This window comes from Meleagris gallopavo, chromosome 23 (genome assembly GCF_905368555.1).
Source record: "Meleagris gallopavo chromosome 23, MGAL_WU_HG_1.1, whole genome shotgun sequence".
NCBI lineage: Eukaryota > Metazoa > Chordata > Aves > Galliformes > Phasianidae > Meleagris > Meleagris gallopavo.
In genome coordinates, this window is record NC_139426.1 from 5,288,076 (window position 1) to 5,312,626 (window position 24,551).

At 42.5% G+C, this 24,551-nt stretch overlaps 2 protein-coding genes across 2 annotated transcripts; both read right to left on the reverse strand.

Annotated features, from left to right (window-relative positions):
- Positions 1-814: 814 nt before the first annotated feature.
- Positions 815-6,832, reverse strand: LOC104914187 (arylacetamide deacetylase-like 4). The gene is made up of 4 exons (XM_010722939.4): positions 6,680-6,832; positions 3,196-3,412; positions 2,715-2,778; positions 815-1,595 (listed from the first exon to the last, which is right to left on the reverse strand). The coding sequence occupies exons 1-4, from the start codon at positions 6,830-6,832 to the stop codon at positions 815-817; spliced, it is 1,215 nt and encodes a 404-aa protein (XP_010721241.1).
- An 8,210-nt stretch (positions 6,833-15,042) lies between these two features.
- LOC100544780 (arylacetamide deacetylase-like 3) lies at positions 15,043-24,012 on the reverse strand. The gene is made up of 4 exons (XM_031556688.2): positions 23,761-24,012; positions 19,132-19,348; positions 18,289-18,352; positions 15,043-15,814 (listed from the first exon to the last, which is right to left on the reverse strand). The coding sequence occupies exons 1-4, from the start codon at positions 23,929-23,931 to the stop codon at positions 15,043-15,045; spliced, it is 1,224 nt and encodes a 407-aa protein (XP_031412548.1). The 5' UTR covers positions 23,932-24,012.
- Positions 24,013-24,551: the final 539 nt, after the last annotated feature.

Below are 24,551 nucleotides of genomic sequence, written 5' to 3' on the forward strand. Positions count from 1 at the left end.
CATCACCCACACAGCACAGAAGTACTGCCTGATATTTAGATGGACCCTCTCTCAGTTTGTGCCCATTGCCTCTTGTCCTGGCACCAGCACCGCTGACAAGAGCCTGGCTCCCTTCTCTCTGCACTCACCCTTCAGATCCTTAAACACATGGAAAAGATCCTCCAGGGCCTCCTCAGCTCTGGGCTGAACGTCCCAGCTCTCTCAGCCTCCTGTCATGGCAGGGATGCTCCAGGCCCTTGGTCATCTTGGTGTGTGTGTGACTCTTTCCGGTAAGCCTGGGTTTCTCTTGAACTGGGGAGCCCAGAACTGAAGTATGGTTGCAAAGCTGAGACTTCATTCTCTTATGTCTATGTCCACACTTTTTCTGCTTTATTCAGTTTTCTTCAAGCTTGTCTCAAACTCAGCTCTCATCAGATATGGCATGGACCATCTTGTGCACTTAATTTGTAGATTCATCCTCCGTTACTTCCCTCAAGTTGTCCTCAAATCTCAATTTACATATTACTATTACCAGAACTTTATTAAGCCAAACTGCACTGTGAAACGTTAGTCATGGGTACCAGACCTCTTATGAATAGAGGAAAAAACTATGAAGTGGTGGTAGACAAAATCAGCTGATGTTGTCCTTCTTCAATCATCAGTAAAAATGAAATGAAAACTTTCACAAAATCAATCTCATGGGTAAAAACCAGGCAGAGCCAATGCAGAAATTTCAGAAGATGTTTTAACAAAAGGAAAACTGAGAGTATTTTTTAAAAAATCTTTGCAGGTAGAGAGAGATAGAAATCAGGAAGTGAAAGCAAATAATGGAGGTTTACATCAATCTTAGAAATTTTGTTATCTTTTCCAGGCCTTTAATTCCAGATTGGAATGTTACCACCTTACTATAAGCAGCTAAGAATATTGTTCCATGGAACCCCTCTTCCAGATGGCACAAGGTCACTTTTATACCATGATCCTCTAATCGTTTCTTGTACAGCAGTCCGTCGTCTCTAAGCACGTCGTATTCACAGGTCAGAATGAAAGTCTCAGGAAGCTGGGCAATGACATTGTCTTCACACAGCAGTGGTGAAAATAAAGGCTCAAGAAAAGGTTTGGCCAGCTTGTAGATTTCTTCTGAGTACGGTGCCGGTGGTCCTGGAGGTGTGTAGCCTCTCATTTTAAACTCATGAGGGATATTATCAGCACTCAGCCATTTCTGATACTTCTGTCTTCGCTCTTCTGAAATATGGGAACCTTTAAGTAATATATTTACAGCAGATATGTCTTTATTGAGATACTTCAAACCAAGAATGAGGGTTCGTTCCCTTATCAAAACAGGAATTTTGGCGTTCTGCTGATAAGAAGGCAAATTAAAGTCTGCGGCCTGGAGAAAAGGATATATCAAGATTTGTGCTCTCAGCTTTGGGACATCTTTTCTGTTCACCAGTGCTTGGGCAACGGCAGCAGTCAGTGTACCTCCACTGCTATCCCCACAGACAATAATGCGGGCAGGGTCTACTCCGTAGTCTTGTGCTGTCTTCATAAAGTGTATGGTGGCAGTGAGACAGTCGTGGAATTGGGTTGGATATGGGAATTCAGGAGCTAGGCGGTACCTACATGGGAACAGAAGGGTTTCAGTGTGGTCGTATCTACTGAGTGGAGCCCTCGCTGTCTTTTCATTCGTGCATTCATGTATTTCATTGTGAAGATGGGAAAATATTCCGAGACTATAATCACAACAACAGAAATTACAGTAATTATTGCTTACAGTGTCCAAGGGCTGCTCCAAAAGAAATGCCTCCTATTTTATGATGTTGGCCCATGGCATCAGATGTTGGTGGGGTGGCAATAGAGGTTGAACCTTCCCACCAATACTCCAGTACATTCTGTTGCTGTGTGACAGATGGCAGCAGAGGAGCAGTCTGACAGGGTGGTGTCTGACATGGAAGTGCACATGGATCAAAGGGGTGCTATTTAATTCCTCCATTCAGAAAAATGGCTTTCCATTGACATTCATTGACCCTTGCTGTATATTTATGGAGATGGAACAGCAGATGTGAGCACAGTGAGGGTAGGGGGTGCATTTCTGGAGCAGTGGTTGTTTCCACTGGTGCAGATTTTGATGAGCACAGCACGCAGGCTTTGGTTCATTGCAGATGAATGCATAGCTCATGGTGATGACTATGCTGAAAAATAGTGTTCTGTAGCTGAGAATTTGCTCTATCAAACATGTTACTGTGCTCTTTGTATCTCTCATAGTTTCCACAGAAATAAATAGGAGACATTACTTTAAGAGCCATCTTTATTTGCTGTTTTTAGTGTTTGAGGGAGTTCAGTGCATTATGCTCTCTTTGGAAAACATATCTTTAGTTACTTATGTTTTAGGTGATTGAGGAAATGAGTACTGAGATGTCTGGACAGCCAGAGTTAGTTTCACCTCCAACAGAATGTTGGTTTCAAGTTATGTGTATGGCTTTAGGAAATAAATAAAACCATCCCCATCCAATGGTAGCTACAAGTTATTCTAATGGATTTTATTTGGAAATTAGCAAGTGGGGATTAGTGAGCTAATTCTTTCTAAGAGTCATTAGTGCTAGTGAAACACGTGTGATTATTGAATAAAGTGTTCTGTGTGGTTTGTAGGGAGCATGGGTTGCAGGAACTAATGCATTAAAGAATTAGGAACCCGGGAGGAGACAGGAAGACTGTGTGCTTGGATTAACCCTACTTACCCAACAGACACAACCACTGAATTAGTTTTCCTAGCAAGAATGCGACATGTTCTTTCATAGGCGCCTGTTTAAAGAAAATAATAATAATAAAAATATATTTCAATGGAATTGTAAGTTGCTTTAAAAGTACGTCAGAAGAAAATATTCTGAAGACTTATCTCTGTTCTGTGGTTATAGCTTCACTGTAAATCTTCTTACAGCTGGTGTGATCTAATCTGAACATTGCTCACAGCTTTATTACATTTGTGTAAAAAAATTCTTATGAACTTCTCAGCTTTTCTCATAAGCATGAAGGAGAAGTTCGAGGTACACAACCTGTATAAAGATAATGTAACAGAATGCCTACTATTCATAAATAAAATTATCCTGTGTCCTGACACAATTTTTTTTAATTTGTCATACTTAGCCTCCTACCTCATCGTTTAATTAATTAGCTCAGTAACTACATTGCATATTTAGTTACAGTATTTACATGACTTACGAATGCTTCCAAACCGTCCAACCCCGCCATGAAAGTAGAGGACTCCTCTCCTTTGCCCAGTGGTTGATGTTTTTGGCTGGTACAGTCTTACTTTAACCTTTTCAAAGATTAAGTCCTTGATAATAAGACGTTTATCTTTTAGTGGTGGTATTCCGTCCATTATAGCTCTGAGTAAACTGACCTCTGACATGATACCAAGTTTGTCCAGAAATATTGCCTGTTAATAAAGGAAAAGGAACCACAAATTAGTGCAAATGCTAGAAATGTTGGGTGACAGAGTGATGTTTTACAAATTATCCCATTCTTCAGTGGTGAAATCCTTGCTTAGTCTCTATTAATGGAATAAATCTCAGGCTATTAATAGGAGATAGAAGTGTCAAATACTTCATATAATCGTAGAATCATAGGATCATAGAATCACAGAATGGCCTGGGTTGAAAAGGCCCACAGTGCTCATCCAGTTCCAACCCCCTGCTGTGTGCAGGTCACCAACCAGCAGCCCAGGCTGCCCAGAGCCACATCCAGCCTGGCCTTGAATGCCTGCAGGGATGGGGCATCCACAGCCTCCTTGGGCAACCTGTTCCAGTGCCTCACCACCCTCTGGGTGAAAAACTTCCTCCTAATATCCACCCAAACCTCCTCCGTCTCAGTTTAAGACCATTCCCCCTTGTCCTATCACTATCCAATACTTCCACTTGTTAGGCATTGAAGCAGCCCTTAGAAGAAGGTTTATCCATAACATCTTCCACAGCCAGCTCCTGAACAAGGGTACTTCTGAGCCTTGGCTCCACCGTCACATAATGCAGTGCTTCATACCCAAACACAGTTGGACTGGTTGGTTTGTTGCGTTGCCATTATCCCTACATGTGTATTTCAAAGAGAATTCTATATACAGCTTGTGTCTTTGGATCCCATTGTGAGAGTCTTTCACCTCGTGTTTAAAGACCTCAGTAGTTCAATAATGTGATCCTGTGAAGGCTGGTGTAGTATCTCATTTTGTGCCATTTGAGTAGCTGATTCCACGTGCAAGAAGGATCATTTTGTGGTCCGGCTTTATTCTCATTTTAGTTACTTCTACTGATCTCCTGCATGATAACCATGGGAAAATAATTGTTTCTGTAATCCTTCACTCCCCTCTGTTATTCTCTTTCCTCACACTAGTGCTTTTGTAACAGTAAGGGTTGCACCTGTAATTAACTGCATTGCTTGTATGTTATAGAGATCACTGTTGTCTTGGAAATACAAAAAAGAAGAGTCCATATCAGCTGCTGTGCTTAATGCTGACAGTGTGACAAGCAACTGTTAAACCTGTGATACTTTGACTGATCAGCTTTCGTAGAGATTGGCATTTGTTTATATTGTTCTCATTCACCTCACTGTTAGCTCTGAGTATCTGCTGTGGATTACTGCAACAAAGTACAATTATCAGATATATCAGGGCATGGTTTGAGCTGGAGGGGACCCTAAAGGCCATCAGGTCCCACCCCTGCACTGAGCAGGGACCCCCGTATCTCCATCAGTGCTCAGAGCCCCTCCAGCCTGACCTTGGGTGTCTGCATTCCATTCCATGATGAAGAACATCAGTTATAGGGTCAGGACATGTAATTTTTGTAGTTATTTCTGGTAATATGCAGACAACATTTTTATCTGGTGGAATTGTTTTAAATTGCACAGCAAATAGAAGCTCTCTAAGAATCAGCAGCGTTGGCATTTTTGCTTTCAAGTCCATTTTTCAGCTCAATCTCTGCCATCAGTGCATGGAGTGCGTGCCCAGCAGTGGTCATTCACAGTGCAGTGCTGTGCTCCAAGAGGAAAGCAGTGTGAAAGGCAGAGAGGAACCCAAGCTGGTTAGAAGTGGGAGTGCAGACAGATACTTGGGCAGAGGAGCAGATCTGCAGCAGCATGCAGGAGGTGCTGCCGGAGCACGCATCTCATTGTTTGCAACTCAGTTTCCCAGATGGAGTTAGTCCTCTGGCTACCTCTAAAATCAGTCAGTTTTTCTTTTTGTAGACCAAATTCTAAACCAATACTGAAAAGTAAAGAATGGGTAGATTTTTCAATGAAGAAATTTGATTAAGACATTCCTTATTTAAGTACACCCTCAGAGGTGAATACAGATAGTTCTTCATAAAACTTATTAGATTGTGCACAGTTACATCAAACTGTTTTGTCTCCAGTGACTTCACATGCATTTTTTGTCTAGATCTACCATAGCAAACTTTAATTTTCCTTGCAGTTTTGGCCTGTTGGGTTGCCATTCCTGGAGAGGTTGCTTTGGACAGCAACAACCAGAGCTCCTACTGAGTAGACGTAGCATTGAGTGACATGGTCAGTGGTGGGGATGGACTGTTGGTTGGTCCTGGTAATCTTAGAAGTCTTTCCAACCTTAATGATTCTATGACTTTAGGACTCAAACTTTATTGCATTTATACTTTAGTTTAACTACACATTAATAATCTTATCTCTCTGCTCCTGTTTTTCCTTGGCCTCTCACTGGCCAGCAGCGAGGATACGAAATGATAAAATCAGAAGCTGAGAACTGCATTAGGGCTAGGGTTAGGGTTAGGGTTAGGGTTAAGGGTAGGGTTTGGGTTAGGGTTAGGGTTACCAGTGAGCTTCTAAATTCTTCAGTTTGGTCTCTTGCATACAAATTGCACAAACTTAGGTGGAAAAAGATTGTGCACACAGCGTTTTGAAAACATGGGAGTTCCACCTGTAGTGCGGTAGGTGTAAGAAAACTTTGTGTGACTTCAATTCCTGTCCTGTTTCATTGCACTGCTTTGTATTACAGCAGCGTTCAGAGCTGGGTGAGGCACCCCTCAGGACACACACTGAGTCACATTCTCAGGAACTTACCAACTGACTTCAAAGAAAGCTTAATAAGCAGCGTAGCAGGGAAAAAGAACAATAACAGCACAACATGGAATTCCAGTGAAATGTCATGCACAACCCAAAGAAAGTGAATGTTTTCTTTTCGTCATTTAAAAGGCAAAAAGAAGCTTGAGTTAGCCATCATAGAAGTGTTTTTTAAACTCAGAATAGGAAATCACACAGACACTGTGAAGGGGAAAGATGATGAATGTAGCAGCTGCCTTTCAGATAGCTCAGAAGAAGTCATGCATTTATAGGAGAGAGCTGAGCTCAGTGCAACCTTGCTCATTCTCTGTTATGCAAAGCAAAGTTTAACATATATCATGCAGCAGCTTCAGCACTGCTTGAGGCTGCACAATTTAAAAGCTAAAACTTAAGCCATCGGGAAAAATGAGGGATTATACTGTCTGCAGTTTTATTTTTCTGCATTGCTTGCTTTTGTGCTGCATAGCAAGCAATGGGGTTGAGCCACAGGTATCCACAATAGTGCTCCCATCACCAAATAAATCCAGTTCTGTACTTGATATACACTGATTCCAAAACATTTCACCGATCCCTTATCCCTCTATCAGAAATCAAATTACAAATGTAGCTTTAAGCACAGTGTACTTACCAGACCGAAACCAAAGTTCATGATGTAATGAAAAGCATAAAGCTTTTTGCGCTCACTAAATCCAGGTGGGATTTTTGCTGTGGGGTGTTCATAGTAGAATCCCATTGCCACAACTAGAGCCAAAACAAGAAAAATGGTGAAGAGAAGTGCCATCTTGCTGCACTGTTAGGAGACAAATAGAAGAAGCAGCAGTGTCCTCCTTCCCCCTCTGACTTTTGCAGTATTTCTGAAGGTAAAGGCACAGGTTTGGCAATTCCCTTAATATCCCATCATCCAGCTTTTAAAAATCCCAATAGGAAGGTGAAAACATGTGGCAATCAAACCATACAATTAAATAGACAGTAACAATTAGTCATGAGGGAGGCTTGCATAAGCAGTTTTTCATATTTACAGCTAACATGTTTTGGTTCTGTGCCCATTACCGTATGTGCTTGACATATCATCAGTGTTACAAGGAGATAAAAACTTATTACATCTCTCCCTATTGCTTGAATACAGTCAAGCCTGTCTTATTTCTGAGTTCAAGTGGGACAGGATTTCTTAGTAATCACCTTCAGAGCTGTTTGATTTCTTATTTATTGTGCCACCACATCCTCCTTTCTCAGACCCCTGGTGAAATCTAGGTTTCAGCATTGCAGATGTTCCTCCTCACCTTTTATTTGGTGCTGGTCATATGAATTACTTGTTTGCTTAGGTATCCATACACATACACCTCTATCGGGAGTGTATTTACCCTATTCCTGATCTTTCAGCTTAGAATGGAGTCTTTTTAAAGCAAGGATAGTATTGAAGGTTGGTTCTTGTATGTGCTATGATTTCTTCTCGAGAGCATTCAAATATGTTTTATTATTGCTAAAATAAGAATAATAATGGAGTATCACAGCATCACAGGCCAGAAAAAAAAAATCACTGCTGGTAAAAAGCAGTGGTGATTCCATTGGTAATATTTAACTCTGTGAATATCTGACAGCATCAGTTCTGAAGGACATTGGAGTGGTAAGAGCATTATCAGCGTGATCTTAATGTATTTCCTAACATATCTCATTCACAAAGGCCAAACAGAATATTTATCCAGCATCTCAGAGAGAACCAAAGCTGTGAATTAAATCTTACATGGATTTTAAATGAGGGTTAGCTTATATGCTTTTTTTTGCAGGGATGAATATCAGAGCAATTTAGCACTAGAGTCTATGAACTGTGCAACAAATCCATTTGCAGTAGCTCCCTTCTTTGTAGCTGCCTGGGCTCCTCACCTCCAACTCGAAGCCAGGTTGCTTTTTGGGATGGGACTTGATTGACTGATATTGTACACTGGCACACGGGGACATCTTTGAGTCTAGCAGAACTAGGAGCAGTTGCAGTCTGAAGCATCAGTGATTTGTTCCTCCTGCATATCCTTTCTCCAGCAGATGAATGCCTGTACCCACTGCTATGCTTGGTTGCACAGTGACTTTTTCAGCAGCCTCTTGGTTGAGCCTTAGGGCTCTGCACTCTGTAGCATGATTATGTTGCTTACAGATGTCTTTCCAGTTATAAATGTAAATGCAGATGGTGAGAGCCCTTTCAGCTCATAAGGTGTAATTTGGGAACAGTGCCTTTACACCAAACTGTGAACACAACAAATTCTCTCTCTGCAAAGTCGTGGTATGGATGAAATGAACGCATGAAGTTTCTCTTTCCAAAAGAGAGTTCAAGAGATAAGTTCCATGTTAATATACATCTCAAGGTCAGTTTTACTCAGAGCACCCTCAAGTTTTAGAATACACAATCTGTGACCTGCATAGGAAAAAAATACCCACTGACATTTAATTCCTGACTTCAGAAACTGTTTATGAATTGGTTAGAATAAACAAGAAGGAACTTAAGCCTGAGGATTCACTCTCTAAGAAGTTTATTCCACATTCTGCTTCATCTCCCCAAACTGTTCACGTTATCCAACAACTCCTCTTTCTTTCCCAACATCCCATTCCCAATCTCTCTTTGCCAGAGGGTTGGTTTGGTGCCTGTTTGTTTATCCTTTCTTATGGCAGCTGTGTCACCCAGCTCGATAAGGGCTGCTGGTGAAAGGCACGTCGCCTGTAGCCTGGAGATTGGGACACTCTTGGGAAACTGAAGCAGGAAATTCAAACTCGTCAAGTCTGATGTGCAGATTGGCTTTCTCACAGCTTGGACAAGAGCATTAGGAAACAGCATTGCACAAAACTTGGTTGCAGCTACCTTCTTTAGTTTTTAACAGTGAAAGCAATTAATCAGCTTTGCTGAAGTTGTGCTGTCCCAATGACAGGTGTGGCCTAACCATGCCCATCAGATGTGGCCCCTCTGGCGGCACCTGTGACAGAACCATTGCTCTAAGGTTCTTAGCACCACTGTTCAGCTGGTTTCAAACTTTTTTGGTGCCTGTCCTTATGGAAGCCACTTTACCAAGAGCTGTAAGTCTTGGACCCCTCACTGCAAGAAAGACATGGAGGCCCTGGAGCGGGTTGAAAGAAGGGCAACAAAGCTGTGAGGGGTCTGGAGCACGGCCTGATGAGGAGCGGCTGAAGGAGCTGGGATTGCTCAGTGTGGAGAAGAGGAGGCGCAGGGCAGACCTCATTGCTCTCTAGAACTGCCTGAAGGGAGGTTGTAGTGAGCTGGGGGTCGGCCTCTTCTCTTGTGGGACAGTGATAGGACTGGAGGGAATGGCTTCAAGGGGAGATTCAGGCTGGATGTTAGGAAATACTGCTTGTCTGAAAGAGTGGTCAGGCAGTGGAATGGGCTGCACAGGGAGGTGTGGAGTCACCGACCCTGGAGGTGTTCAAGGAACGCTTGGACGTTGTGTTGAGGACATGGTTTAGTGAGAATTATTGGTGATGGGTGGGTGGTTGGGCTGGATGATCTTGTAGGTCTTTTCCAACCTTGGTGATTCTGTGATTTCTGTGACTCTTTTGGACGTGTTAACTGGGTCTCTTGCATCAGAGAGGAGGAGGGACTTGCATTCCAGAAACTTCAGAAACCACATTCGGGAATCACTAAAAGGACAGTTGTGAAGATGCCACGCATGTAATAAATTGATCCTGAATAAAGATAAGCTGATGACTCCCAGGTTTGACTGAAGTTCATGGAGATATACCCAAGATAACTGTGAGTGTTCTTGTGCAGGTAGCAATACTGATGTGGCAGAGCAGACATCGCCATGGATTAACTGCTCCAGTGCAAGCCAGCATTTTGCACTGCTTTTGTAGCAAATCCTGGTGCACTTCTGGCCCAGCTTCTACCAACACATCAACTGGTAAGCCAGCCTTCATGGTCAGCTCAGAAACCAAAATGACTTGCCAATTTCACACCAAGTCCTTGTATCAAAACAAATCCTGTAATCCTCAATCAGCACAACTTTGTAAGCTTCATCACATTGTTTACTCCTGGGAGAATTGTGTTGCTTGAAGAGTAAATTACTAACACCAGCAATAGGAAGAATGGAACCAAATTCCTATTGTGTCCATGGTGCACAAAGAAACACCATTTCATTTTGCAGAGAACAAGAATTCACAAGTAACTACTGGTTGCTCCAGAGGTTTCTAAGTACTACTGTGTCACCACATTTAATTAATATGGTGACAGTGTGAAGAATTTAACCCTGATGAGGAGCAGCTGAAGGAGCTGGGATTGCTCAGTGTGGAGAAGAGGAGGCTCAGGGCAGACCTCATTGCTCTCTAGAACTTCCTGAAGGGAGGTTGCAGTGGGCTGGGGGTCGGCCTCTTCTCTTGTGGAACAGTGATAGGACTGGAGGGAATGGCTTCAAGGGAGATTCAGGCTGGATGTTAGGAAATACTGCTTGTCTGAAAGAGTGGTCAGGCAGTGGAATGGGCTGCACAGGGAGGTGTGGAGTCACTGACCCTGGAGGTGTTCAAGGAACGTTTGGACGTTGTGTTGAGGACATGGTTTAGTGAGAACTATTGGTGATGGGTGGGTGGTTGAGCTGGATGATCTTGTAGGTCTTTTCCAACCTTGGTGATTCTGTGATTTCTGTGACTCTTTTGGACGTGTTAACTGGGTCTGGACATCACAGCAGCCCACCAACAACCCAACATCACTGTTAGAGCTTCCACGTGAAAGCTCTGTGCTGAAGTCTGGATAGCAGCAGGAAAAGAGACTGGTTGGGTCAACAGGGAAACTAGGAAATGTTTTTTCTTGGGTACACAGAAGTACACAGAGTAATACATGATGCTTGAAGCACTGATAAGCACTGATAAGATCCATGGAGGAAAAACCAGAAGAACAGAAAGACAACACCACAGCTGGGGTGCTTGGTTGGGCATGGTGGGGATGGGTTAATGGTTGGATTTGGTGATCTTTGTGCCCTTTGTTGCTGGCCAGGGAAGGTGGTGGAGTCACTGTCTGTGGAGGTGCTGAAGGACGAGGCCTAGAGCAGTCACATCTAGAGATGTGGCACTGAGGGACGTGGTCTAGAGCAGTCACAGGCATGGGTAGGTGGTTGGACTTGGTGACCTTAGTGTCTTTCCAGCCTTAATGGTTCTGTGATTCCATGACACACCAGGTGGGAGTGGGTGCCTTTGCTCAGGTGCTGGGAAAGGGCTCCTGCTGAAGGTGCTCCTTGAAGTCTGTGGAGCATGAGGGCCATCTGGTGCTAGAAAGCTGAACTGGAAAGCTGAACGAGCCAAGTGAAACCCTCAGCAACACCTACTGCCATTGGCTGTAAGCTTGGATACGAGGTGCCAAGCTCAGATTTGTGTGTGCCTACTTGTATCCATCAGTATTTCTTTGCATGCATGACTTCTTGCCACGACTCCATGTCTCCAAAGGCGTTGGTGTGCATAACTCTGTAGGCACATTGCAAATCTGTGCTTTGTTTAAGTTCCTGAAGATGTGGACAGTGAAAGGAGCATGCTGTCAGAAAGTGTCTGAATAAAGAGGATAGTAACAATTTTGCTGTGTCTTTCTCTAGAAAATAGAAAAATATTTAAACGAATTAAAATTTCCAAAGCTATGGAAATTTTATGTCATTTATATGAATGAGTTCATGTGAATATATGAGGTATTTGTATGAACAAGCATTCTAGCTTAAGAATGTAAGGCAGATCTATAATTAATCAAATTAGAGGACAGGAAGTTCCCTGGACACAATGAGGCTGTTCTGCTTTCTAGATTTTAGAAAATATTGGAGTCACTACTGAAAAAGGAACTCATTGTTCTGTACTTGCTCTTTTCCAGTTACCTGTCTGCACCTCTATGACTGTAACTCCCAATACAGATTAAAATGTATGTGTTCAATATGGCTAATAATACTGCAAACATTCTAAACCAATTAATATCTGTATTAAATCAAGACCTGCAGGTAAAGACTATGGAAAAATCTCAATAGTAGACCAGTGCAGAGTTTGAACAGTGGTCCATATATGATGATGGTCCAGATGATGAACAGTGAAAATATATGTGGACTGCTGAACCGACCTGAAGCATAACACACTGCATTGGATGAGGTGGTCATCTCATAACGTGTAATGTACAAGGTAGAATTGTAGGGACATCTTTAGCTCTTTGTGGAACTCGTGAAGTGTTCAGAAGGGTAAGAAAACCTTGGTGACCAAGCAGAGGAGTGGATTGCAAAATGGAGAGGACTCTGCTGAACACCAGTGTGGCATGGGGTAAGAGGCTCCATGACAAGGAACACATTGTTTGAATAGAGGGGTGTGACAGCTCACAGAAGTCTTTGCTCAGTGCAGTCATTGCCTTTGTGAGGTGGGGAAGCAGCAGAGAAGACATTTTGGAGTATTGTGTATTGGCATATTTGAGAGTCTTTTCCAAGAACCACGAAGATGTTGATATGATATTTAACATGGCAAAAAAAAAAAAAAAAAAAAAGTCAAAAAACAAAACAAAACATTGCAAAAGTTAATTATCAGTCATGTGGTCATTTCAAAATAGTAGAATGGTGAAAAGGATTAAGAACATTACAAGCCAGTGCTGTAGGCTGCACTTGTTAGTCAATACCATTGTTCAAAAGATTTATTGGTGCTATTTGCTTACCAAGAAATGCAGAACATTGCCCTCTATCCACTCTTTGCCACGTTTGGTCTCATACAGCACGCTGATCAAGCAGTGGAGAAAAGCCAAGTGGAAAACTTTAGACAAAAAATGTGCAGAAGTTCAGTGATGATAGTAAGAATCTCAGATTTTGTGAAGGAAAACTGTTATTTTAAGTGAGGTAATCAGATGGGGAAACCTATCATCAAATTTACTTAGGAGAATGGGGTAAGGTGGTTAATCCTTACAGGAGCTGGCCACAGCCTGAGTGGATTCAATGGTCTTTTGGGGTGTTTGGGAGATTTGAGAAACCTACACCGAAAGTTATATTTGGAGGCTCTTCCATTGATTTCTTGAATCTTTGTGTGTATGCTTGTTTCCTTAGTTTTGTGCTGTGTGCAGGATGACAGAAACCAGTGCCCATAATGCTCAAATGCAAAGCCAGCTGTTTAGAGAGGCTGGGCACCAATGGGCAATGTGTCATGTGCAGTGTTGTTGAGGCCTTTGAACTTTTGCTTCAGGTCACTTTGGTTACCAAATTCTCTTGCATCAGAGAGGAGGAGGGACTTGCATTCCAGAAAGTTCAGAAACCACATTTGGGAATCACTAAAAGGACAGTTGTGAAGATGCCACGCATGTAATAAATTGATCCTGAATAAAGATAAGCTGATGACTCCCAGGTTTGACTGAAGTTCATGGAGATATACCCAAGATAACTGTGAGTGTTCTTGTGCAGGTAGCAATACTGATGTGGCAGAGCAGACATCGCCATGGATTAACTGCTCCAGTGCAAGCCAACATTTTGCACTGCTTTTGTAGCAAATCCTGGTGCACTTCTGGCCCAGCTTCTACCAACACATCAACTGGTAAGCCAGCCTTCATGGTCAGCTCAGAAACCAAAATGACTTGCCAATTTCACACCAAGTCCTTGTATCGAAACAAATCCTGTAATCCTCAATCAGCACAACTTTGTAAGCTTCATCACATTGTTTACTCCTGGGAGAATTGTGTTGCTTGAAGAGTAAATTACTAACACCAGCAATAGGAAGAATGGAACCAAATTCCTATTGTGTCCATGGAGCACAAAGAAACACCATTTCATTTTGCAGAGAACAAGAATTCACAAGTAACTACTGGTTGCTCCAGAGGTTTCTAAGTACTACTGTGTCACCACATTTAATTAATATGGTGACAGTGTGAAGAATTTAACCCAGCATTTTCTTCCTACTCACAGTTCAGCTGATGGATAAGAAAGATAACGCCCTGCCTTCTTTCCACACTTTTATCTGCATGGCTATTACAAGAGCAAAGTGATTGCATAAGAATGATGAAATGTTTTACAATTCTTAGGCATTGCATGGCCAGCTCTTTTGACATGCTCTGGCACTCAGCCAGGCATCTGCGTTTATAAATGTGGATCTGTCCTAAAAAATAAATCTATCCTAATGTTGCAACTCAAAGGATTCTATGGTCATTATTTTTCCTTTGCTTTGGGCATTAGCAGAAACTTGTCATTCTTGTCATTTTAGTGCTGTTTCTGAATTTAACCTCAAGTTCTCATCTAATAACTGCATTATTAGTTAACAAAAATGATGTCTGTCTCCCTGAATAGAAGCAAATGCCCCTCGGAAAGGAGCTTCACAGATTATAGCTTAGAGGACATTTGGTGATGTTTGTCAGGTTCCACTTGAAATCATTGAACTCTAGAATTGCTTGAGTTGGAAGAGGCCCTGAGAGGCCAAAAGACCCTTCCATGTTGCCACTCTCAGATATTTACATGGAAAGCTCCAACAGCTTTGACTTCTGTGTGCCACCCATTGTGCTGTAAGCTCAGTTCTGCAAGTACACTCCGTTTCCCCCTTCAGGTTTTACAGCCAGGTCCAAACCCATGGGCTGAATATACCTATAATTCAATGGCAATCACTGCTCGTTTCAGGGACTGTGAATGAATCTTTACCCTCCAGAGGCTTTCAGGCTTTCATTTTATCTGTATTCTCATACTGCTTTTGTGTGTGTGATCCGTGTGCATGCATTTATGGTTATTTATGTATTCCAGGCTTTAAAGTGTGTTTTGCTCTATAAATCATGAGCTTTCGTTCTTTGACAAAAGAAGAGAAGAGAAATTCTTAAAACAGAAAAAGAGAAGCAAAACAAGGGTAAAATGTTAGTTAATGGATATAAACAGAAAGGAAGATGGAAACCACATCGTGGTTCCAAGTAGGAGCAACTGAAAGCCAGAAGTCAGCAGATTGCACTATCATAAGTTATCCCTTCTTGATACTGAGTGATTAACTGAAATGCACTCGCTCTGCATAGTAGTTCACTGTATTGAAGGAGACATTTTAACAGCCTTTTATAAAGTTTACAATGTGATCCATTATTTTACTCGCTGAGGGAAAAGAGAAAATGCCATAACCCAAAAAGCACAGCACACCATGGAAGCCATCTTCAATGTGGCACCAGGTCACCTTGATATTGTTGTCTTCCAGCCTCTTCTTGTACAGCAGCCCATCATCCCTGAGCACGTCGTGCTCACAGGTGATAATGCAGGTGTCGGGTAGGCAGCCAACAACAGCATCTTCTGCTAAGAGTGGTGAAAACCTTGTCTCAAACATTTCTTTTGTTTCCTCATGGACCTGGGGGATGTATGAGGCGGGTAATGGTGGCTTGTAGTCCTGTTTAAATTTCTCTGGGATAAGATCTGGATGTATCCATTTCCTGTATCTCAAATTCATGCTCTCAGGAACGTGAGAACCTGCCAAGACAGCTTCCATCAAAGAGAAATCCTTCCTCAGGTACATCAGAATGAAACAGAGCATCCGTTCCAGGGGCAGCAAGGCAGTGGAAGCATTCTTCTGGTGAGACGGCAGGTTGAAGTTCAGGCTTTGGAGGAATGGATAGATCAAGATCTGGGCACGTATCTTTGGGATGTCTGTTCTGTTCACAAGTTCTTGGCAAGTAGTTGTTGCAAAGGTGCCCCCTGCGCTGTCCCCACATACAATGATCCGATCGGGATCCACGCCGTAGTTCTTGGCAGTCTTCAAGAAGTGGATGGTGGCAGTGACACAGTCCAAGCTCTGGGTCGGGTACCTGTGCTCAGGAGCCAAACGGTACCTGGAAGGTATAAAAGACAGCACTTTCTACATGCTTGTGTTACTTGTGTGTCTGTAAATTGCTTTATTCTGGCATAATTTAAGAGCACAGAGGCTTACATAGTGCAGTCCCACCATCCACGTTATACAAACCCACACATTTACTCAATTTGTGGCCTGGGTGTTTGTGCCTGTGATCAAAGTTTGTGCCAGCAGGGCGGTCTGCAGTTTGCAGAATCACAGAATCACAGAATGGCCAGGGTTGGAAAGGACCTCAAGGATCATGAATCTCCAAGCCCTCTGCCACGGGCAGGGCCACCAACCTCCACATCTCATAGCAGCCCAGGCTGCCCAGGGCCCCATCCAACCTGGCCTTGAACACCTCCAGGGATGGATGGGGCATCCACAGCCTCTCTGGGCAGCTGTTCCAGCACCTCACCTCTCTCTCTGTAAAGAATCCAACCTCAATCTCCCCTCTCTCAACTTAAAATCATTTCTCCTTGTCCTGCAGTTATCTACCCTTTCAAAGAGCTGACTCCCCTCCTGTCTGTAGGCTCCCTTTAGGTACTGAAGGCTGCAATGAGGTCACCCTGCAGCCTTCTTTTCTCCAGGCTGAACAAGCCCAGCTCCCTCAGCCTGCCTTCCTAGGGGAGGTGCTCCAGTCCCCTGATCATCTTTGTGGCTCTTCTGGACCCTCTCCAACAGCTCTCTGTATTTCCTGTATGGGGGCTCCAGACCTGGATGCAGTGCTGCAGATGGGGCCTCACAAGAGCAGAGCAGAGGGGGACAATCACCTCCCTCTCCCTGCTGGCCACCCCCTTCTGATGGAGCCCAGGATCCCATTTGTTTTCCAAGCTGCAAGAGCACACTGCTGGCTCATGTTCAGTTTTCCATCCATCAGGACCCCCAGGTCCTTCTCTGCAGGGCTGCTCTCAAGGTCCGCTCCTTCCAGTCTATATAAATGCCTGGGATTCCTCCGGCCCAAGTGCCAAACTCTGCACTTTGCTGTGTTGAACCTCATCACGTTCACCCAGGCCCACCTTTCCAGCCTCTCGAGGTCCCTCTGAATGACATCCCTTCCTTCCGCCGTGTCAACCGCACCACTCAGCTTGGTGTCATCAGCAAACTTGCTGAGGGTGCACTTGATTCCGTCATCGATGTCACTGATAAAGATGTTACAGAGCACTGGTCCCAAGACAGAGCCCTGGGGGACCGGCCTCCACCTGGACACAGAGCCATTGGTGACCACCCTCTGTCTGCGGCCTTTCAACCAGTTTCTTATCCATCGAGTGCTCCACCCATCAAATCGACATCCCTCCAATTTGGAGATCAGGATGTGGTGGGGGACCATGTCAAAGGCCTTGCTCAAGTCCAGGTAAATGACATCGGTTCTCCCCTTTGCACTGACTGTGGGTACCATGGATGTACATCCTGCATACCCAAAGGTCCAACTGATTTTTGGATGCTGAGGACACTGATCATCACGTTTACTATTATATTTTATATTATCATATCATCAGTATTTTATTATTATGTATGAGTGTGGTTTTGTATGTTATTATTACACTTTACTGTAATAACAGTGATTTAATAACACTGTGTTATAAAACACCATGCAGTGAATGTACAGTGGTGATGAAATAGCTTCCTGCAGACAATTATTTCATTTATTTTGTTAACTGGGACAAATGGATTACAGGGGAGTGATGATAACATAAGGCTCTCTCTGTTTAGTTCTTAACCAACAATGTATTTTCTTAGATGAAAGAAAGTCATGTCAAAATGAATGAGAGCAAGATGCACCTCCATGGCCATGGCTCTTTATTCTCTGCATTTGTGATCTTTCTGGAGAATATTAGTTGAATAAGGAAAAGAGAAATACAACTGAGGCAGCAATGCAGGCTTTCTCAGTTCATAGAATCATAGAATCATAGAATCACAGAATGGCCTGGGTTGAAAAGGACCACAATGCTCATCCAGTTCCAACCCCCTGCTGTGTGCAGGTCACCAACCAGCAGCCCAGGCTGCCCAGAGCCACATCCAGCCTGGCCTTGGATGCCTGCAGGGATGGGGCATCCACAGCCTCCTTGGGCAACCTGTTCCAGTGCCTCACCACCCTCTGGGTGAAAAACTTCCTCCTCATATCCAGCCTAAAGTTCCCCGTCTCACTTTAAAACCATTCCCCCTTGTCCTATCACCACCCACCCTCCCAAACAGCCGTTCCCCCTCCTGTTTATACGCTCCCTTCAAGTACTGGAAGGCCACAATGAGATCTCCCCAAAGCCTTCTCTTCTCCAAGTTACCCCTGTTAACCTTCCTCTGTTGGCTGAAGTGCACAGTTTCTGCTTTCCACTTAATTAAATCTATGGATTAATAAGTTAAACGTCCTAAGATTGCTTTTGTTATTGATAAACCCAAGTCAGTGTATGTTGTTGTCATGCACATGACTATAAGGACAGACTTTCCTAGAGCTCCGTTTCTTCAAGCTCAACTTACCCAACTGACACCACCACGGAATCAGACTTTTTGGCTATGTGCTGGCATATTCTTTCATGGCTTTCTGAAGAACAAACATGAATGGAATTAATGTCTTTGAATACTTGCAGCAATATCCTCCCTTCTTTCTTGGTGGCATAACACCTCAGTTGAGGTGTGCAGAGATGACCACATAACTATCTCATTAAAGAGTTATAAAACCATTCCACTGTAAGTTAGTGGGCAGGATTATGCCTCTTACAATGTATTTAAAGATGCACTGGGTTTTTCTTCTACTTTAGCTCAGTTTTTATGCATTTAAAAGACTTGGTTTGTTGCCGTTTGCTCAATAATACATTCTACCTTAAATTACAGAACCTAACACCTTTTAATATGTGTTTGTATCTTTTGGAGCTTCTTTGATTACGTTTGCAATTATCTGCTTTCTCTAATCAATTAAACTAAAAAAAGTCAAGCTAATTAAAGGACCTGGGGCACACATTTAAGACCAGGTGCTGTATGCCACTGGGGAAGGGATCCAATGGAGGAATGCAGGAGTTAATAACTTCTGTCACGTTTTCAGACCAAAACGGATGCATTCATTTAGCAGCACCACTTGTTGTAAGGGATATATATATGCCATAAATAGGGCTCTATCCTACAAAGAATAATTTAGATATTCATTAAGGGCAGATTAAAGAACTGGAAAAGTAAAATCAAGCATTGTGTTATGCCTCTCGGTTGCCCAAGCTAAGCCTCCATCACTTCTTAAGTTCAAAATAATTTTTAAAAATATATAATTAATGAGCATGAGGAGTGTAAAAAATAATGATAAAAATCACATTTTCTCTTTCAGTTCCTTACTTATGCTTCCGTACATCCCACATCCTCCATGGAACAAGACAACTCCCCTCCGTTTGCTGGCAGATGGTGATCTTGGGAGGTAGATCCTCACTGGCACCTCACCAAAGTGCAGATCCTTTATGAGGAGCTCTGAAGCCCTCCATGCCCTCAGTCCGTTAGAAAACATCCTTATAAGTACGTGCTTCTTACAGATACCCAAACTTGCTGATCTATTTGCCTAGATATAACAGGAAAAATAAGAAATTAGAATAGAAAATCCAAGCCTTTCCACTCTGTTGGGACCACAGAAGGCCACAAGTGGCCTTTCTCTGTGTTATATTTAGGAGAATTGCATTGGGTGTTTGCTACTCTACAGGATTTTCATTAAAAAAGCTCTGTGATTTCAGCTGTGAAGGTGAAAATGTATATCTTTGTGGTTTGAGATAATGTTGTTTTCAGAAGAACGCTGCAATACTTCTTCCATTGAATGTCCCATGTAAATCCCTTCTTATTTCTGTAATCTAGTTTTATCACACATCAGCAATTTGTTCAGGTGTGCAGTTTAGGTGTCATAAGGTCTAAGCCTCCTTTTCTTGTCCGTGGAGAGAAAGAGGTATCTCTAAAGGACAGTTCCAACTTCAGGTATATTAAGCTATGCTCTGGAAATGGCTGCTCATCACCATTTATTATGAAGGGAGACTGTCCACTCCAGATGGCTCAGCTGAAGGACTGAGATAGAAATGTCCCAACCATGACAGTAACTCAATGGTCTCTGATCACCTCCAGCCACAGGATCAGTGACAACAAGGTTTTACAAAGTCAGTGATGCTTGTAATCAGTAACTCACTCCTTGGTGAGAATGGTTCTGAATCTTATCTCTTGCTCCATCTGTGAAACCTTTATCAAGATCCCACAGGTATTCAGGAAGTGGCTCTTCAGACAGTTTCTTAAATCCAGCAGGGAAAACAAAGTCTGTTTGTTAGGTAAAATGTCTTCTTATCCAAAGCCATTCAATTACTGATAATTGAGATAGATATCCTGAGGATCACACTGGAATCCCCCTTTATTTTGAGAATGGTTTCTAAGTGATACATTTCCTGCTAGGGACAATACTTCTTTTCCTATTAAATGATGACTGAATTAGCATTACAAACGGAATGATGGTAATCATAACAAGCAATTTCCAAATTGTGTTGTTCTCTTCTGAGCAACAGAATTATACAGGTATGTACTGTATCAATGCCTCATCAACTAATGGCCAGCTGTGCTTTTGTAACTTAATGTTTCTGACTTCTGCTTTTTCTTTGTTTTTTTGTTGAAGTGACAATTTTGGGATGGTTGATGTTAACACAATTGCTGCTCTCTGTTTATTTAATCTCATCTGCACTTTCTAACATCCCTGTTTTTTTAACAGAGCCTTCAACTGACAAGTATTAATATTATATATGATAAATTTGGTATCAGAACATTCTATGTAAATATCCTCTTTCCTTTCCTTATCCTAGGAGCTCCTGGCATCACAGACACATCTTCAATTTTAAGGAAAAGAACTGTCATAAAGAAGAATGGGGAATTTGGTATGTTATTCAATTTTCCACTGAAAAACTTTTTCTTGATAAATAACAACAAAATACTTCAGAAACAGTAACAGTACATTCAAAATGTAGGAGGTATGGCTATTTCTAGATATATATGATTGTATTAGTAGGTGAACATATTATGTAAGCCAGGTTCTAAAATGTGTGATTGTATGAGAAAAGGAGAACCCAAACCAGCATGCAATAATTTGAAAAACTGTTTGCTCAAATGCCTAAATTCTGGCACAGGCTTCTGTATACATTGAACATCACCTGGTGACCAGATTTTTACTTTTCAACTAATTAAGAAATCACATATGAAATAAGAAAAAACACTCAGTTTCACCACCGTGGACTTGGAGAGTCCATTTGACAGTCACTCTCTCTTACTCATCTTGAAGCATTATGCTTTGCCAACCAAAATGATTATCAGAGCTTTATATCACAGTATGATATGCATAGTCTGAATGCAGATCTGTAGGAATGGATTAACACAGAAGCTATGTTGTGAGCTGGTAGGCTTTCTCTCATCTTTTCTTTCTGAGATGTTCATTGATTTCTTCAAGAAAGCACGTACACAGATGCAGCTGGAGCATCATATGTATGACACCTCTGCTCCAGAAGATAGATGCTTAACTGCTGATCCATCTAAGGGATGCCTCAAATAAGTTCAACAAAAAGGCAGAAGACTGGGCTATGCTACAATAAAAAGGAGGGCTTTCTTGCAACATATATGGCAGGGAACACAAAAGGAGATGTCACTGGCACAACAACAGCAACATTCATCAGAACTAGCAGGATATTCTCATTGCACATTACCTCCAGGGACAGGGACCCCAGCACCTCCCTGGGCAGCCCATTCCAATGCCCAACTACCCGTTCTGTGATGCAGTTCTTCCTGCTACCTGATCTAAACCTTATCTGGTGCAAATGGAAGCCTTTTTTCCCCACCTTTCTCTAGAAAGTGGGAGAGTAAAATATATTGAAATTGGTGGTTCAAGAAATAATTGAGGATAACAGCATAAACTTTGAATAAGCTGTCATCATATAGATTAGTGAGTTTCTTTCCCATTGTGGAGCAAAATTAAACTTTACATTATAACCCAGTTGTTGCATAGTGAAGCTACTCACACATTGGTACAACTGCCTGCCAAATGGGTCAGAATTAGTGGCCTTCAAAGGACAGCAGGAATGGGACAAGGGATGCACAAAGCAGTTCCTCACCATACATTGACCAATGCCCAGCCAGTCCCAGACAACAGCTCCCCCCTAGGTCAGCTCCCTTCAGTTTTATAGCTTTTCTCACTACATCATAGGGTATGGAAAACCCCTTTGGCCAGTTTGGGGCAGCTGCTCTGGTTCTGTCCTCTCCCAGCTCTGTGGGATCCCCAGCTGCCTCGCTGGCAGGACAGTATGAGAAGCTGAAAAAATAAAACATTCTTGGCTCTGTGCAGCACTGCTCAGCAACAGCTAAAACATCGACGTGCTATCAACACTGTTCTTCTAAAGCCAAAGCATAGCATCATACCAGACATTATGAAGAAAATCAACTCTGTCCCAGCTGAAACCAGCTTGTAGAAGCAGCTTCAGTAAAGAGAGTCATCTGAAAGAATCCTTTCATCAAACCAAGTACAGAAACATAGAGGACCTAATAACATTCAGTCATTTAATTGTATTATGCTTATATATAGCTTAACATGAGGAGCAGTCTGAAATATGTAAGGACAGCAACTCTTCCTTCACAGGCTGTGTAGATAGGTACACATGGCATAAGCCATTGGAGGATGAGAGATCTGGTTTGGTGAAAGCATGTAGATTTAAGCAACCCATGTAAATCTTTGATTGTATCACCCCAAATGACTTTTCAGGATTACTGTACATTACATATAATTTGAGGATGACAGAACACTGCTGCTTGAGATGAACCCCATACAAACACTGATGAAATCATGAAATCACTCTGTTTTTCCTACAGACTTCCATTTGATATAGAATCATGGAATCTTTTAGGTTGGAAGAGACCTGTATGATCACCAAGTCTGACCATAAATCAAGTCCAGGCATAGTGGTATCTGCCAAACATGTGATAAGGCTTAGGTTGATCTTGTCTTATATTTGAAAATGTCTTGGGCAAGAGCTGTTTCTTACTCTGCTGGCACAGTCTAGTTTACAAGTAAATAAATAAGAAGTAGTAACAGCTCTAGTGACTGAACTTACATTGATCAGGACGTTAGATTAGGGCCACAAAAATGATTCAGGGATGGAACACTTCTCCTACAAGGACAGGCTGAGAGCTGGGGGCAGTGCAGCCTGGAGATGGGAAGGCTCTGCGGAGAGCTGAGAGCGGCCTGCTGGTATCTAAAGGGGCAGTAAGAAACGAGGGGACAGACTCTTCAGCAGTACCTGTGTTGATAGGAAATGGTTTCCAACTAAAGAAGGGAGATTTAGGTTGGATTTAAGGAAAAAGTCTTTTATGTTGAGCCACTGGCACAGGTTGCCCAGAGAGGTGGTGCAGACACCCAAGGTCAGGCTGGAGGGGCTCTGAGCACCTGATGGAGCTGTGGGTGTCCCTGCTCATAGCAGGGGGTTGGACATGACAGCCTTTAGGGTCCCTTCCAACTCTAAGGATTCTATGATTCTATGATTAGATTACCTCCAATATACATGATTCTAGGTTAATTCATTAAGACATAGTAGTTTAGTCACTGCAGAAATAAGAACAGAATCATGAGTACGACAATTACTACAGGTAGATAAAAATTTAGGAAATTACCTCAAATAGATCAGAGTGCCCTGGGATACAGAAGGTTCATTTATCAGGTCTTCAGCCCTTCTGTTTTTCACTGGACCGATCATTTCATCACAAAAGGCAATCAAGTTACAATTAAATCTCAGTATTTAAAAGATCTCACCTCATGTAGGCAGCTTTTATGGACAGTATTAAAATACCAAACTTGTGTTACCATACGATTCCCATTACACACAGCTGCAATATTTAAATGCTATGTTCATAATTCTACTCACATTTTCCCTTTCCTGAAAATCACAGTATCACAGAGCATGATAAACTCACCAGAATTTCAATCATAGTAAAAAGCCAATTATAGAAGCTGAGCTTTGATGGCTGGTCAACTTCAGGAGGAATTTTTGCCTTGAAGGAATGATAAGAAGCTTCAATTAAAACCGGTAATAAAAAAGCAAGTAGAATTCCTGCTATTAATGTCAGAGCGTAAAATAATTCCATTTTTCTTTGGAGAGTGGAGTGATTTTGTAGTGAACTGTTTGATACAATTCTGACAATATTTATATCCTCCAGACTGACCCAACAGAGAAGTTGTTAGCATACCAAACTTCCTCCACCCTCCACCTACAGATCAGGCCGCCGGATGCTAGCGACGTGCAAACATCCGGCAGTGCCAGCTATTACAGCTTTATTTAGCCTGGCCAAAGTAATGCCTGCAGTACATACATCAAGATATGTCACTACCCTGTGCATTCCCAAATTGCAAATGGACTTTAGTTTTCGGCTGGTTTAGTTGTATTCTGATTTATGGGTCTGAATGACCTGTTTGTTTATTCGTTCGCTCACTGCCATTATGAGGCACCATAGAGCACACCAAGAAGCTCTGGGAATACTTTAGGGTGCTCTTGAGTACACTGGGCTGTCCTTGGAGACCTCTAGAGCATTCTGGAGAACCTCTGGTACATCCTAGAGCACGCTGGACAGCTCCAGGAGTCTTGTAGGGTGCCCTAGAGTACTCTGGGCCAGGACATCCTAGAACACACTGAGGAGAACTCTAGGAGTACTAGAAGCTCTAGGAGTACTATGGTTCCCTAGAGGAGCCCTTGGAGGCCTCTAGGGCA

Bases quoted from the DNA above. Each gene is read 5' to 3' on its own strand.
- LOC104914187 (XM_010722939.4), bottom strand. From the start codon at position 6,832: ATGGCACTTCTCTTCACCATTTTTCTTGTTTTGGCTCTAGTTGTGGCA. The intron at 2,779-3,195 runs GTAAGTCATGTA...TTCTTTAAACAG, and splicing joins TGGACGGTTTGGAAGCATTC to GCGCCTATGAAAGAACATGT. The intron at 1,596-2,714 runs GTAAGTAGGGTT...GTTCCCATGTAG, and splicing joins TCAGTGGTTGTGTCTGTTGG to GTACCGCCTAGCTCCTGAAT.
- LOC100544780 (XM_031556688.2), bottom strand. From the start codon at position 23,931: ATGGAATTATTTTACGCTCTGACATTAATAGCAGGAATTCTACTTGCT. The intron at 19,349-23,760 runs GTGAGTTTATCA...TGTTATATCTAG, and splicing joins TTACTATGATTGAAATTCTG to GCAAATAGATCAGCAAGTTT. The intron at 15,815-18,288 runs GTAAGTTGAGCT...TATACCTTCCAG, and splicing joins TCCGTGGTGGTGTCAGTTGG to GTACCGTTTGGCTCCTGAGC.